We start from the raw sequence: 15,360 nt of genomic DNA on the forward strand, positions 1-15,360 counted from the left end.
AGCCACTCACAATCCCAACTTGGAAACACATCACTGTTCATTTAGTGTTGTTGGGGAAGCTGGGAACTTACTGCCTAATCTAGCTAGAGCACATGGCCTGCAGTAGTTCGAGAAGACAGCTTGCCACCACCATCACAAGGGCAGTGAGGGATGGGCAATAAATGCTGACTGACTCAACGATCTCCACATCCCACAAATGAATTAAAATAAATTTGCATTTAGTAGTATAAATTGTTTCCATTATTTATACAGAGACCGATACAAAGAGCACTCACTTATTGAAATGTTATTTTGACATATAATTTTGAATTATATTCCCCCTTCAAGAGCAAATCACATCTTGTGGTTCTTCCATTCTGAACCAGATGAAATTGCTGTGTATTACTTATTTTATATAGTCCTCCTCGTATCTTAAAACAACAATAATTTCGCCATAGCCTTAGTGAGAACACATCCGATATACATCATCATTGTTGTGATGTAACAACCTGGCAGACATTTTGCACATTGCAGAGTTCCATAAACAGCAATTAGATCTATGAACAGATTATGTACTTCAGATTTTAGCTCGAGTCGTAGAGATATACAGCACAGAAACAGACCCTTTGGTTCAACTTGTCCATCCTGACCAGATATCCTAAGTAAATCTAGTCCCATTTACCAGCATTTGGCTTATATCCCTTTAAGCCCTTCCTATTCAGAAACCCATCCAGATGCCTTTTAAATGTTGTAGTTGTTGGAATTAAATGTAGAGCACAATGTGATTTTCTTGGACCTTGGTCACATGTTGCAGTGGGATCCTTTATATTCAAATGAAAGAGCAAATGGGCCTTTGGTTTATTACCTCTTCTCCTCTGACTGAAATAGTTCTTCAGCACTCTACTGATGTGTCAACCTTGATTCATGTGCTCTCATTTCTGGAGTGAGTTTGAGGCGATGACCTTATGATGTGTGAATAAAACCACTAACCCCAGGCGGCATGTAGTAGCTGTTGGTATATAGGGCCAAAAGTTAATAACTTCAGGGGGAACCCTCAGTCAATGTGGAAGTCTATATCTTAAAAAGTATTAAATATTTATTTATGCTCCACTTTTTGAATGTGTTTTATGTTAAGGTTTTAAACTTTGATTAAAACAGCTAATAAAATTCCTTGCCATGAGCAATTAATTCCTCAGAATGTAAATGTTTTAATACAAATGTAAATGAAACTTGCACAGTATTCTAGCTGTTCTACATGTTTGGCATTAATGTAGCATTGTATAGCATTATGTCACCCTGGCTTATGAGTACTTTAGTAAATATCATTTGATAAATTTGTTTACAATAGAATATAGAACAATTTAGCACAGTACAAGCCCTTCAGTCCTCACTGTTGTGCCAGCCTTTTATCCTACTCCTGAAATCAGACTAACCTTCATACCCTTCATTGTACTATCTTCCATGTGCCTATCCAAGAGTCACTTAAATGTTTCTAATGTATCTGACTCTACTACAACTGCTGGCAGTGCATTCCATAACTCACCACTGTGTAAAGAACCTATTTCTGACATCTCCCCATAACCTTCCTCGATTCACCTTAAAATTATGACCCCTCATGATAGACGTTTCCGCCATGGAAAATAGTATGGATGAGCTGATGCTCTTTTCTCGTCTGTACTTATAGGCTGTGGAAGAAATGAATGGGAAGGACCTGAATGGGAAAATGCTGTTTGTTGGACGTGCCCAGAAAAAAGTGGAACGACAGGCTGAACTAAAAAGAAAGTTTGAACAATTAAAACAGGAGCGAATCAGTAGATACCAGGTGTGTAATGAAGTTGAAATAAAAACAAAATGCTGTAAATACTCACTAGGTCTAGCGCTTCTGTGGAGAGGGAAACAATTCAAAGATTTTTCAGCAGAATCAAGATCCTTTGTAATGGCCTCGTAATACATAACCACATTTGGAAATTACACCTATTATTAACAAACTTTGGGAATCAAGTTACAATCACACTGGAAATCTCTTGATTAATTTGCTGCAGGACACATATACAGAGGCTATGTTTCCTTTTTCATTTTTGTCAAATTTGGTGCAGTTACACTTCAAAGGGGGTGTTAAATGACTGCTGTATATAAATTGAGTTCTGTAGGGCAAGAGCAAATTATCATAATTTTCTTTTCAAAAGCAGCAGTGCTCATTTTTTAAAAATGGGTAGACAGCACACAGGAAATACTAATCAGCTGAAAGTTATATGTTTAATATATGGTACAAGAGGAGATAGTTTACCTGTTGTATGATCTTCTGCAGTTAAGGAAAATTCACCTAACTGTAGCACTGTCATAGAAAAAAAAGTTGTGCATGCAACAAATATACTACTGTGTGTCTTTGACCATATATAGTTCTGTTTGTAAATTAGCGCCCAGTTCCTATAACCAGTTCTGATTGCCCATGCAGATCCTGGAGGAGCTGTTGTGCAAAAGTAAAAGCTTAGTAAATCCAGATGGGTCTCTTTAAATTGAGGCTTGTCTCTACAACTTTGCAACAGGTATACAGACTTACAGGATTTTTTTCCATATTTTCCCAGAGGCTGTGACCCATTCTGTGCCACAGTTCCATAAGTGCAGACAGTTTTTCAGTACTTTCATAATCTATTTCAGGATATTAAGCATCAATGTATTCGAAAACTTTCATCAGTTCTTAGATCAAGTTCTTAAGTGACTTCATTTTTGTACATTTGGTATCCCTTTTGAAACTGACCCGCTAGGAGTCCTCACTCTGCAAATTTCTGAACAGTACTGAAAGCACAGTGGGATTTCTTGCATGATTTTTCTTCTTTAGATTCTGGCAGGTTTCCGTATTGTAGTGTTCCCAGTAAGTTCATGCCAGAAGACTACAAAAGCGTGTTTGAAAAAATGCTAGTTTTAGAAAATGTAACTGTTGTAATTCACAGTTCATAAGTTTTTTTTGCTTTGAATGACAAATATAGAAAGTGTTTTCAGCTTTTATATTTGTTTTATATTTGAACAATTAATCAATCAAATGGGTAATTAAACGATAATGCCTAATAATGTAAACTTTAAACTTATAAAAGTCACCTGCACCATTTAGTTTAGAAAACTTTTAATGTTAGATAAATGGCTTTCTAGCTTATGTTTGGTTTGTGTGTATGAGAACTGTTTTACTGATTTAAGATGGAATAATGCAGCAGTGCATTGTTAACTAATTTTATTCTATTTTTCAGCTGCTAGATTTGAGAATGTTAGTTCAGACTAAAACCATAGAGTTAACAATTTTACTAAAATCTTTTTAGGGTGTGAATCTATACATTAAAAATCTGGATGACACCATTGATGATGAAAAACTGAGGAAAGAGTTTGCACCATTTGGATCAATCACCAGTGCTAAGGTATATTTACTAATTAGTGCTAATAATGCTAATCATCAAAGCAGAAAAACAAGCAAGGGTAAAATAAGTAAAAAGGTCCAAAGTTGTCTTTCCCAGTTTAAATTTCACTCCTTTTAAAACATGGTGAACTATTATTACTGTTTTGAAACATCAGTGTCCCTAAATGAATTGTACTCAAGTACGCTGTTGTCAGCACATCCAAAGAGCTCATGACCTTTTTTATTGTTCAGAGTGAGACCATCTGTTTTGCCACCTCTAGTGTTCCCTTCTCTACTTGTAGCCAACCAGGGTCAAACTTGGTCTGGCATTTTCCCCACCCCAACCCTAGCCCTGAACTTAATGTTGCTCCCAAAGCTGTGGTCATGTTTCCTTATTTCCTTGTTTGAATTCCTCCAATAAGGGTTCTACCCTACCACAGTACAGAAACGAGCCTGAAGTTACAAATGACATTCTATATTAATGAACTTCTTTGTCCTTCTTTACCTTGATGCCATCTCAAATCTCCAGTGTAGTCCAGCTGGATAGGACTGTACTCACTCAGTTCTACTCTTCTCTGACTAACCATAGCCAGTGATTCACTTGAACTGACTTCTGACCCGTGTTGACTCGGTCGCCCACGAGGAGATTGACTTGTTCATCCACTTTATGAACACCTTCCACTCCGACCTCAAATTTACTTGGACCATCTCAGACTCCTCCCTCCCCTTCCTGGATCTCTCCATTTCTATCTCGGGCGGCCAACTCAACATGGACATTTACTATAAACCGACCGACTCCCACAGCTGCCTAGATTACACCTCCTCCCACCCTGCCTCCTGTAAAAACGCCATCCCATATTCCCAATTCCTTCGCCTCCACCGCATCTGCTTCTAGGAGGACCAATTCCAATACCGAACAATTCCTTCAAAGACTGCAATTTCCGCTCCGACGCGGTTGACTATGCTCTCCACCACATCTCCTCCACTTCCCGCTCCTCCACCCTTGAACCCAGCCCCTTCAATCGCCACCAGGACAGAACCCCACTGGTCCTCATCTACCACCCCACCAACCTCCAGATACACCGTATCATCCTTCATCATTTCCGCCACCTCCAAACAGACCCCACCACCAAGGATGTATTTTCCTCCCCTCCCCTATCGGCGTTCTGGAAAGACCACTCCCTCCGCGACTCCCACATCAGGTCCACACCCCCCCACCAACCGAACCTCCACTCCCGGCACCTTCCCCTGCAAGCGCAAGAAATGCAAAACTTGTGCCCGCACCTCCCCCCTCACTTCCCTCCAAGGCCTCAAGGGATCCTTCCATATCCGTCACAAATTCACCTGCACCTCTACACACATCATTTACTGCATCCGCTGCACCCGATGTGGCCTCCTCTACATTGGGGAGACAGGCCGCCTACTTGCAGAACGTTTCCGAGAACACCTCTGGGACACCCGCACCAACCAACCCAACCGCCCTGTGGCTGAACACTTTAACTCCCCCTCCCACTCCGCCAAGGACATGCAGGTCCTTGGCCTCCTCCATCGCCAGACCATGGCAACACGACGCCTGGAGGAAGAGCGTCTCATCTTCCGCTTTGGAACTCTCCATCCACAAGGGACGAATGCAGATTTCTCCAGCTTCCACATTTCCCCTCCCCCCACCTTATCTCAGTCCCAACCCTCGGACTCGGCACCGCCTTCTTGACCTGCAATCATCTTCCCAACCTCTTCACCCCCACCCCCTCTCCGGCCTATCACCCTCACCTTAACCTCCTTCCACCTATCGCATTCCCAACGCCCCTTCCCCAAGTCCCTCCTCCCTATCTTTTATTTTAGCCTGCTTGGCACACCTTCCTCATTCCTGAAGAAGGGCTTATGCCCGAAACGTCGATTCTGCCCCCTGGATGCTGTCTGACCTGCTGCGCTTTTCCAGCAACACATTTTTCAGCTCTGATCTCCAGCATCTGCAGTCCTCACTTTCTCCTAGTTGATTTTTTCATGTACCATTGCCTCTGGTGAAACCAAAAATCCATCCTTGACCTTGTTCTATTACACATCTACATTTTATCCTTCTACTTGATTTTGATTTGACTATTGTCACATACAGTGAAAAGTATTGTTTTTCATGCTGTCCAAGCAAATCATATCTTGCATAAGTACGTCAGGGTAATAGAACAGAATGAAGAGGAAAGTGTTAGAGAAAAGAACATTGTTAATAATTCTGCCAGACTTAATTTTAGGAATATAATAGATGCAAGAAGACAATTGCTGGGGACTAAATAAAGAGTCGCCATGCTCTGGTGCCATCTTGCATAACATAACAAAACATAACATCGTACGAACGTTATAACATTATACAAAAACTATCGCTTTTCACATGTATTTTGACGACTCATCTTCACGTCTCTCATTCCCTCTGCACTCTCACTAACTTGTCAGACTGCTTACTCATATCCAATACTGGATGTGTAGAAGTTTCTGCTGAGTAAATATTGGGAGACTGAAGCCATTACCTTTATTTTCAGATTAAAAATTTATTTCAACCACCAGCCCCAAGGTCTCTGTGGCAAAAAATTTGAGACTGAAACTGCTGACCCTGTTTGATGTCTGGAGATCCCTTCACTTAACACTTAATTCAAATGACAGCAGGAAAGGGGAAATCTGTTTCATTGAGGTTGCTCGATTTTTGTTATCAGGTTTCTTTGAGTTTGTTGGTGTGCTGGCTGCGCATAAATCAATTATGCACTGTAATCTCCCTCATTGTTTTTGTGGGCTATCCAATTAAGACCTGGGTTAGAATTTCATAGTCGCAATTGTGGGCCCCATCCATTGACAAGAGCTTGATAATTCCCAGTAAGGTTGCTCACAACTGCTGTAAGGGGTCTGGATCCAATAGAGAAATGTCCTGTTGTGTTTCTAATGCAGGACAGTTATCCCATCTCTGAGTTAGGTAAAAGTGGGTGCTGCAGATGCTGGAGATTAGAGTCAAGATTAAAGTGTGCTGGAAAAACATAACAGGTCAGGCAGCATCCGAGGAGCAGGAAAATCGATGTTTCAGGCAAAAGCCCTTCATCTCTGAGTTGTCAGCCAGTCAGAGGCTGTTAGACTCTACAAGGCTTGCAACTTCATTAGGAAAGGTGCTTACAGGAGACTTGAGGATGAAACTTGTTTCTGGAGCTTCTGAGTGAAGTTCAAGTTGAAAAGGAAGGGATAGCTGGAGCTAGTCAGAGGTCCCAATAAAGGGAGTGGAGGGAGCTCATTGTAAAGGGTGCGATGGGTTTCTCCTTATGGCCCCATCAGTTGAATCATCTGATAATTGCAAGATTCCTGAGAAAGAGGAACCCCAATCCACACTGCAGCCTGCCGATGAGATTTTGTGTGGCACCCACCTGACTGATGTACAACCAATGGTATCAATAAGGCCGCTAAGTGGCCTCCTTACTGGAGAAAGTCAGAAAGGTACCAAGATCTCCATTTCCAGGCTACCCCATCTCCCAGCCAACTCCTGGGGCAGTATTAATTTCACCCTCCGTTTCTATAATATATTGGGGTGATGGTGGTGGATACACTTCCTTAACCCAACTAACTCAGATATAGGAACTTTTATCAGTTGTGAAAATAGGCCACAAGGTATGGTGGGCATTTGATTTTTACTCTGTTCCTTTTCACAATTGGATAATTAAGATAATTTTAGTCATAGCTGCACTTAATTGGCTGTTAACCACACTATGTAGTTAAGATTCAAGATTATTCTGGGAATAAGTACAAACTATTTTTTTGCCACAGTTTCTTTCTCATTGCAAACTTAAAATTCTTCTGCCACTTATTTTGCTATTTTTAAAGGTAATGCTGGAGGATGGCCGAAGCAAAGGTTTTGGCTTTGTCTGTTTTTCCTCTCCTGAAGAAGCCACAAAAGCTGTAACGGAAATGAATGGACGTATTGTTGGTTCCAAGCCATTATATGTAGCCCTTGCCCAAAGGAAAGAGGAACGCAAGGCACATTTAACAAATCAGTATATGCAAAGAATTGCAGGGATGCGGGCCATGCCAGCTAATACAATCATCAACCAATTTCAGCCAGCTGCAGGAGGCTACTTTATGCCAGCTGTACCTCAGGTGAGTTCTCATTGGAATTTTTGTCCCCTTTGCACTCCAGAGCAGAAACTGATAGGACAGGACAGTTTGGGAAATCTGGTGGAAATTATTTCAGGTCTAGGTATCTGAAGCTCCCACTCAAGGCAGCTGGGAGCCTCAGGAGTATGTGCAAAAGGGACAAGGGAGAGAAAGTTGCATACTTTACCTACCCATATTCATGCTGTTTACTGAGTCCCCACCGTGGCCAGTGAAACCTGGTAAAGAGAATGCTGTGGATGGACATATGAATTTTAAAGCTAAGTGACCTTTCTTGTAAATGTTTTTCTGTTTGTTTATTAACAGCTGGAAACTTGGGTTTTCATCAGTCTTGTGCCAGTTGTTTATACTGTGGCCCCACCATGATGAGCTGCCTAGAGAGGGGGTGATTTTTGTTAAGAGACCATATCAGACCATTTAAAATAAGTTAGGCTTGAACTAAATACAGATATTTATAGTTTTGACAGGTTCTTGGGTTGGTGGCATCATTTCCTGTTCTTTTTTTCAGGGAGTGGTAAATGGGATCCAAGTCAATATGTTTGTTGAGTGTGTTCCGGTTGGAATGCCATGCTTCTAGGAATTCTCGTGTGTGTCTGTGTTTGGCTTGTCCTAGGATGCAAGTGTTGTCCCAGAGTGGCTTCCTTCCTCATCTGCATGTAAGGATATTAGTGAGAGTGGTTCATGTCTTTTTGTGGCTAGTTGGTGTTCATGTATCCTGGCGGCTAGTTTTCTGCCTATTTATTCAATGTAGTGTTTGTTACAGTTCTTGCAAGATATTTTGTAAATGACATAAGTTTTGCTTGTTGTTGTTTAGGGTTTTTCAAGTTCATTAGTTACTGTTTTAGTGTGTTGATAGGTTTGTGGGCCACCATGATGCCAAGAAGTCTGAGTAGTCTGGCAGTCATTTCCAAAATGTCTTTGTAGGGGAGAGTGGTTAGGGTTTCATTTACTAAAGAGGAGGAAAACAACAACAAACTGTCATTCCTAGATGTCGCAGTAGAGTGAACAGACAATGGGGATCTTCAAACCAACGTCTACAGGAAAACAATACGTATGCACCAAGTACTGAACTTTAGAAGCAATCATCCCAACATCCACAAACGAAACTTCATTCGACATTATTTCACTGAGCCACTACACTCTGCAGCACAGAGGAACTACGAAAAGCAAAGAAAAACCACCTATACAGTGTATTCAAAAAGAACGGGTACCCAATGAACACAGTCTGCTGATTTCTCAGCAAAAACCCAAGCAAGCAGACAAAACACATCCAGAAACCCTAGCCACTCTCCCCCTACATCAAAGACATCTTGGAAATGACTGCCAGACTACTCAGATCTCTTTGCATCATGGTAATCACAAACCCAACACACTGAAACAGCAGCTAATGAACTTGAAAGACCCTATATAGACAACAAGCAAAACTAATGTAATTTACAAAATACCTTGCAAGAACTGTAACAAACACTACATTGGATAAATAGGCAGAAAACTAGTCGCCAGGATGGACACCAACTAGCCACAAAAAGACATGACCCACTCTCACTAATATCTTTACATACAGATGAGGAAGGACACCATTTTGACTAGGACAATACTTGCATCCTAGGACAAGCCAAACACAGACACACACGAGAATTCCTAGAAGCATGGCATTTCAACTGGAACTGTATCAACAAACACATAGACTTGGATCCCATTTACCACCCTCTGAGAAAGAATATCACCACAGGAAATGACATCATCAACCCAAGGAAATGTAAACACACAAATAGAAAGCGGGCCACATCAGCAGTACTTCATCCGGAGGCTCCCTGATGATGTTACCTAGTATGGTGATAAAACATCTAAAAACGAATGTTCCAGCTCAGTGATCAAATCTACATCCAGAACCTCAACCTGAGCTACAAATCTTCTCAAAACTGCCAAAGATAGGAAAAGTTTTGAAGACACAGCAGATTTATAATTATATAGCTTTGGCTGTATATAGTTCTATGTGTAATGGAGCACCTGATTCCTGTAACCAGTTCTGATTGTCATTGCAGACTCTGGAGGAGCTGTTGTGCCAAAGCAATGCTGAGTAAATCCAGATGGGTCTCCTCTAAATTGAGGCCTGTCTCTACAACTTAGCAACAGATATCAAGTTACTTTTATACAATAATTTCAGGGTTTTTTTGGTCCTCTTGGAGAATGTGACTCATTTGAGGTATGGGTACATTAGTGCAGAAGACCTAAAGACTTTGCAAGCCTTGTAACACCATGCCTGCAACTAATCATTCTGCCATGAGGAAACCCACAATGCAGGCTGTTCACCATGGTTTATGTGGTCTGAATCTCACCAGAGATTGACAAAAATGCCATTTTTAGCAAGTTTCATAGATGGTTTCTCTCAGAGCTTCCATCATGCTACCTTTTAAAACTCATTACTTATGTATCACATTCGTATCGCTCCCATCATATCTTCCCACTTGCTGCAGATGGAAGTACTGGCCACTGCTGGGACGTCCCAGGATTCCTGCACTGCTGCCATCTCTAAAGCCCAGCTGTGCATCTGGTCACACACTGGCAGTTTGCAGCTGTCCTGTATAATTCCTGTCAGTTACCCCAGATATGTTTCATAGAGAGAAATTGACACTGTTTTGCCAATGGGGACCTGGAGATCTTCTTGGACAAGGGTGTGTGTGGTTGCTGCCAATGGTTTGTGCTTTGAGATGTTACTGACTGATGGAGCACCAGATGAGCACACAGAGCAAGGTTACTATTCTCTCTCTCATATTGGGAATTATTGCTGTCTATTTCTGTCTAGTTGGTGGGAGGATGGGAAATTGCAAATCAGTGAGATGAGATGTCATAACATGAGCAAAGTTGCCACCCAAGTTGATAGGGTTGTTAGGAAGCCGTATGGTGTGCTGGCTTTTATCATCAGGGAGACGGAGTTTAAGAGCTGCGGGGTTATGCCGCAGCTCTATAGAGCCCTGGTTAGACCACACTTGGAATATTGTGTTCAGTTCTGATTGCCTCATTATAGGAAAAATGTGGAAGTTTTAGAGAGGGTGCAGAGGAGATTTACCAGGATGCTGTCTGGACTGGAGGGCATGTCTTATGAAGAAAGGTTGATGGATATAGAGCTTTTCTCATTGGAGCAAAGAAGGATGAGAGGTGACTTGATGGAGATGTACAAGATGAATGAGAGGCATAGATAGAGTGGACAGCCAAAGATTTTTTTCCATGGCAGAAATGTCTGTCAAGAGGGGGCATAATTTTAAGGTAATTGGAGGAAGGTTTAAGGAAGATGATGGAGGTAGGTTCTTTACACACAGTGGTGGGTGTGTGAAATGCACTACTGACAGCGATAGTAGAGTCTGTTACATTAGGGACATTTAAGCAACTCTTGGATAGGCACATGGAAGATAGTACAGTGGAGGGATATGTAGGTTAGTCTGATCTTAGAGTAGGATAAAAGGCTGGCACAACATTGAGGGCTAAAGAGCCTGTACTGTGCTGTACTATTGAGGATGATTATGAAAGTAGGCCTCTTGACACTCACTAACAAGAGTCTTATATTTCCATTCAACTCTTGTCTGGATAATAGGACATTTTGCTCTTGATGTTGGGAATCACCTTACTGCTAATTTCAAGGATGATTCTCCCATTTTTTTTCACTAATGCCCACATTGTTCGAAAGTTGGGAAGATTTCACCCTGTAAGTCATTTTGTTTAATTAACAGTAACATAAAGTATGTACATTTAACATGCTTTTGAATATTTTGTGATTTCATGTAGAAAGAATTTAGATTTATTTAATATCCTATCAAATAATCCAGAAACACTTCACACCCAGTGTTTTTTGATCCAAGTAAAATAATTATTTATGTGCCTATAACTTTCCTCGGTATGTAAGTTTAGCATAGGACAGTGTTTCACCATTCCTTAAATGAACACTACCAGCCAAAGTCTGACACCTAAGCCACATAGAGTAATTAGAAGTCATGGTCAAGAGGGGTGAGACAGTGGTTCCAGGGTTGGCACTGCTGCCTCACAGTGCTAGTGATCCAGGTTCAAAGCCAGCCGCAGACGACTGTGTGGAGTTTGCGTATTCTCCCCATGTCTGTGTGGATTTCTGCTGCATGTTCTGGTTTCCTCCCATAGTCCAAAGGTGTTAGGTGGATTGGCCGTGGTAAATGCAGGGCTGTAGGGGTGTGGTGGAATGCTATTCGGAGGGTCAGTGTGGATTCAGTACTTCCTCGCTCTAGAAATTTTATGGGTCTGTGAACATCTTAAGGGAGAGATGAAGAGCTTTTATTTCTCCCTTTGAAGATATGAATAGACTATTGACTTTTGTCTTTTTTATGTATAGTAACTCAATCATTTACATGGCAAAATATGAAGAAATGCAAATACAAGAAAGCTGATGATACACATTTGTATCAAACCAATCTAAATTAAGTCTTTGTGAAATAATGAAACAACTCCCTAAAGCATTCATTCCTTTAATCACATTGTTTTCTTAATTATCTCAATCATTTTGAATGTGTCACAACTGCCACAATGCCTCTGGCTGTTGTAACTGTAAAGACCATATGTATTTTATTTCCTGTATGTTTGATTGTGGACTGGAAATGGGACTGTTTTAAAAAACAAGGATTGTGGAAGGAATTACTGCACTTTCTAAAGCAAGTTATCATTATTTAGATAAGTTCTACACTGCTGCTTGTTCAGCCATTGGGAGAAGGTTAGTTGCTATTGAATTAGCACCAGGGAATGTGTACAAAGTGAGATTTGGCCAGCCACAAGTAGCTGATTGGTCGATAGAAATGTGGTCAGTTGTCGATGTCATTGACAAAGCTGTCGTCTTGCCAATGTGATTAACAGGCCTGTAGGGCTCTTGACATAAGGACCTCTTAAGGGTCACTGCACCCAAACAGTTAATTTTGATTTAGCTCCACACGTTGTTAGACCTGCTGAGGTTTTCCAGTGATTTCTGTTTTGTCTCAGATTTGTAGCATCCATAGTTCTTTTGATTTTTTGATTGTGTTTGGCTCCTAGGCAGCTGAATGGTTTGTGAGTGTTAACAATATGGCCAGAAGCATTTGAACCTCCAAACGAGGAGACAGTCTCTCTGTGTAGTAAAGCCTGCTTCCTTTCCCTTACCAGTTGCTGTAAACTGTAACTTTTAACCAGGAACTGGGAAACTTTAAAACAAGTGAATCAGGATGTGCAAGGATGTGAAAACATCTGGACAAAAGAAATCAATGAACAGCTGAGCTTAAAAGAAGGATCATCTCTGCAACACCTGTGCACAGATGATTGAATCTTCTTTTTAGTTCTTCCTTCCACACACAGCAATATATTTTCTGTGTAGGGTGGAGTTTATGGGGGCCGGGGGGGGGGACCTATAGCTAAAATCTATTTATTATGATTTAAGTTATAATCTTTATACAGAAACCTAGTCGTTTGATCTGTCACCTGAGTCTACACAAGCACAAAAATAGGGGAACTTGCATAGTTTCATAAAATCGTTAAATTCTGAGATGACCAGCAGGCTTGATTTCCAGTGAGGCAAGACATAACCCATATATGGTTGAGCCCTATTTTCCCCCAAAAATCATTGAGCTATATAGTACAACCATAGAACTAGTTAGTGCATATAGCTTGTATTGTAGTTTCATAACTAAACTACAATTTAACCTTGTTTTTGTGGAGGAGTTTTTTGTCAACTGGTATAACTTCTATGTTCCGCTTTGGGTATTGCCTCAGTCAGATTAGTCAGACTAGAACTGAACATGTAGTGAGTAAATTAATGCATAACTAGTAGGAGAAAATTTTGTGATCAAGTTAGCAAAATAAAATAGAATGATGCACTGCTAAAGGGGTTTAGCAGCTGCTGAAAGTGACACAGTAATTAAAGTACAATAAAATGAATTTACAATTTTGCACAACTTTAGGATTTAATTCCTATTAAAACTAATTATGAAGAAAATGATCTGGGGATTTCAAGCTATAGAATAAATGTGTTGCTGAAAGGATAAAACAGGATCTGGTTTCATTCCAGGCCCAAGGTAGAGCTACATATTATGCACCAAATCAGATGGCTCAGATGAGACCCAGTCCACGTTGGCAACAGCAACAAACCAGACCCCAAGGTATGCATTTATCATGTTTACTCATTTGAAATGAATGAGGCATGTTGTGTATAAAAGAAAATATTGGATATTACAAATCTATAAAATTCAAGGAAACATAGGGAAAGCTTCCTAACGAAAAAAGTTTCCATTTTTCTTAGACACTTGCTTTCTTTTTTAAAAAAAGCACTTCGTCACTACTTCTAAGTTGTAAGAAAAATCTTTTCGGTGTTTCTAATATAAAAGTTGGGAGTTCCTCAGTGTTTACTAATGGTATTTGATATGGCAGTAATGTTATGGCTCAGGAAAGCCCCTCTGTTGAACTGAGTTGATCTTTGCCTTCATTCTGAAGTGAGATTTCTATTTCAGGTAGTTCAGTGTGGGGAACAAAGGGAGGTGGGTATTTCCTGGCTGACTCCCAGTAGCTAGGAGCAAGTGAGGACTGCAGATGCTGGAGAGTCGGAGGCGAAGAGTGTCGCTGAGAAACAGAGCAGGTCAGGCAGCAGGAGAGTCAATGTTTCGGGCGTAAGCCCTTTATCAGGAATCCAAAACATAGACTCTTCTGCTCCTCGGTTGCTGCCTGACCTGCTGTGCTTTTCCAGTGCCACACGTTTCGGCTCTGACTCCCAGTAGCTGTCCAACATGCATTCTTATTGGAGAATAATGTGAACTGGTAGCCTAGGACTGGTGTGTTAATTGGCAATAGCTTGTGTTAAAACATGCCAGCTTGCCTGGTGGTCTTAGGCGCGAGCATTTATGTTATTTACACTTAAATCTCTTCTGGGGATGATCAAATCTGGATTAGATGGAAAGAGATGATAAATTCAGTTTAGTCACAAGTAATTCAAATGCTGATCCAGTTACTAGTAAGGAGTATACAAATACACGTCATCATGTGTTCTTGACTATTGTTTTTGCTGCAATTGTGTATCTAGTTTGACTTGTAGAGTTTTTAAAAACACAATTAGTGATATTCAGGAAAATGTTTACATTACCGACTAAATAATTTTGTTGTTGAATGACAGTTTGGTCTTTGGAAGACAACAGGTTGTGATGTTTGGAATATTGACACTGCTCCAATATGTAACTGAAAGTACTCTTCAAAGTTGAAGATTCTTAATTCGTGGAGTTCATACTTCATTTTATCAACATAGTGGAAACTTCTTATAGAATCATAGAGTCATAGAGATGTACAACATGGAAACAGATCCTTTGGTCCAACCTGTCCATGCCAACCAGATATCCCAAACCAATCTAGTCCCACCTGCCAGCATCTGACCCATATCTCTCCAAACCCTTCCTATTCACATACCCATCCAGATGCCTTTTAAATGTTGCAATTATACTAGCCTCCACCACTTCCTCTGGCAGCTCATTCCATACACGTACCACCCTCTGCATGAAAAAGTTGCCCCTTAAGTCTCTCTTATATCTTTCCCCTCTCACCCTAAACCTATGCCCTCTAGTTCTGGACTCCCCCATCCCAGGGAAAAAAAAATTGGTCTATTTATCCTATCCATGCCCCTCATGATTTTATAAACCTCTACAAGGTCACCCCTCAGCCTCCAACGCTCCAGGGAAATCAGCCCCAGCCTGTTCAGCCTCTCCCTATAGCTCAAATGCTCCAATCCTGGCAACATCCTTGTAAATCTTTTCTGAACCCTTTGAAGTTTCACAACATCTTTCCAATAGGCAGGAGACCAGAATTGCATGCACTATTCCAACAGTGGCCTCACC

The 15,360-nt window shown here is 40.9% G+C and overlaps 1 protein-coding gene and 1 non-coding gene across 3 annotated transcripts in view; both read left to right on the top strand.

Moving 5' to 3' along the window:
• The window catches only part of LOC132829832 (polyadenylate-binding protein 4-like), a 44,140-nt gene that overhangs the window by 16,470 nt on the left and 12,310 nt on the right, over positions 1-15,360 (top strand). For both annotated transcript variants that reach the window (XM_060847205.1, XM_060847206.1), the window contains 4 exons: positions 1,664-1,801; positions 3,291-3,386; positions 7,214-7,486; positions 13,554-13,644. In XM_060847205.1, coding sequence (XP_060703188.1) covers positions 1,664-1,801; positions 3,291-3,386; positions 7,214-7,486; positions 13,554-13,644 — 598 coding nt within the window. The remainder of the gene's footprint in view (positions 1-1,663; positions 1,802-3,290; positions 3,387-7,213; positions 7,487-13,553; positions 13,645-15,360) is intronic.
• Positions 9,508-9,639, top strand: LOC132830188 (small nucleolar RNA SNORA55). Its single transcript, XR_009646350.1, has one exon. It is a non-coding gene; the product is annotated as a small nucleolar RNA SNORA55 (small nucleolar RNA).

The sequence above is a fragment of the Hemiscyllium ocellatum genome, chromosome 30 (genome assembly GCF_020745735.1).
Source record: "Hemiscyllium ocellatum isolate sHemOce1 chromosome 30, sHemOce1.pat.X.cur, whole genome shotgun sequence".
NCBI classification, from domain to species: Eukaryota; Metazoa; Chordata; class Chondrichthyes; order Orectolobiformes; family Hemiscylliidae; genus Hemiscyllium; species Hemiscyllium ocellatum.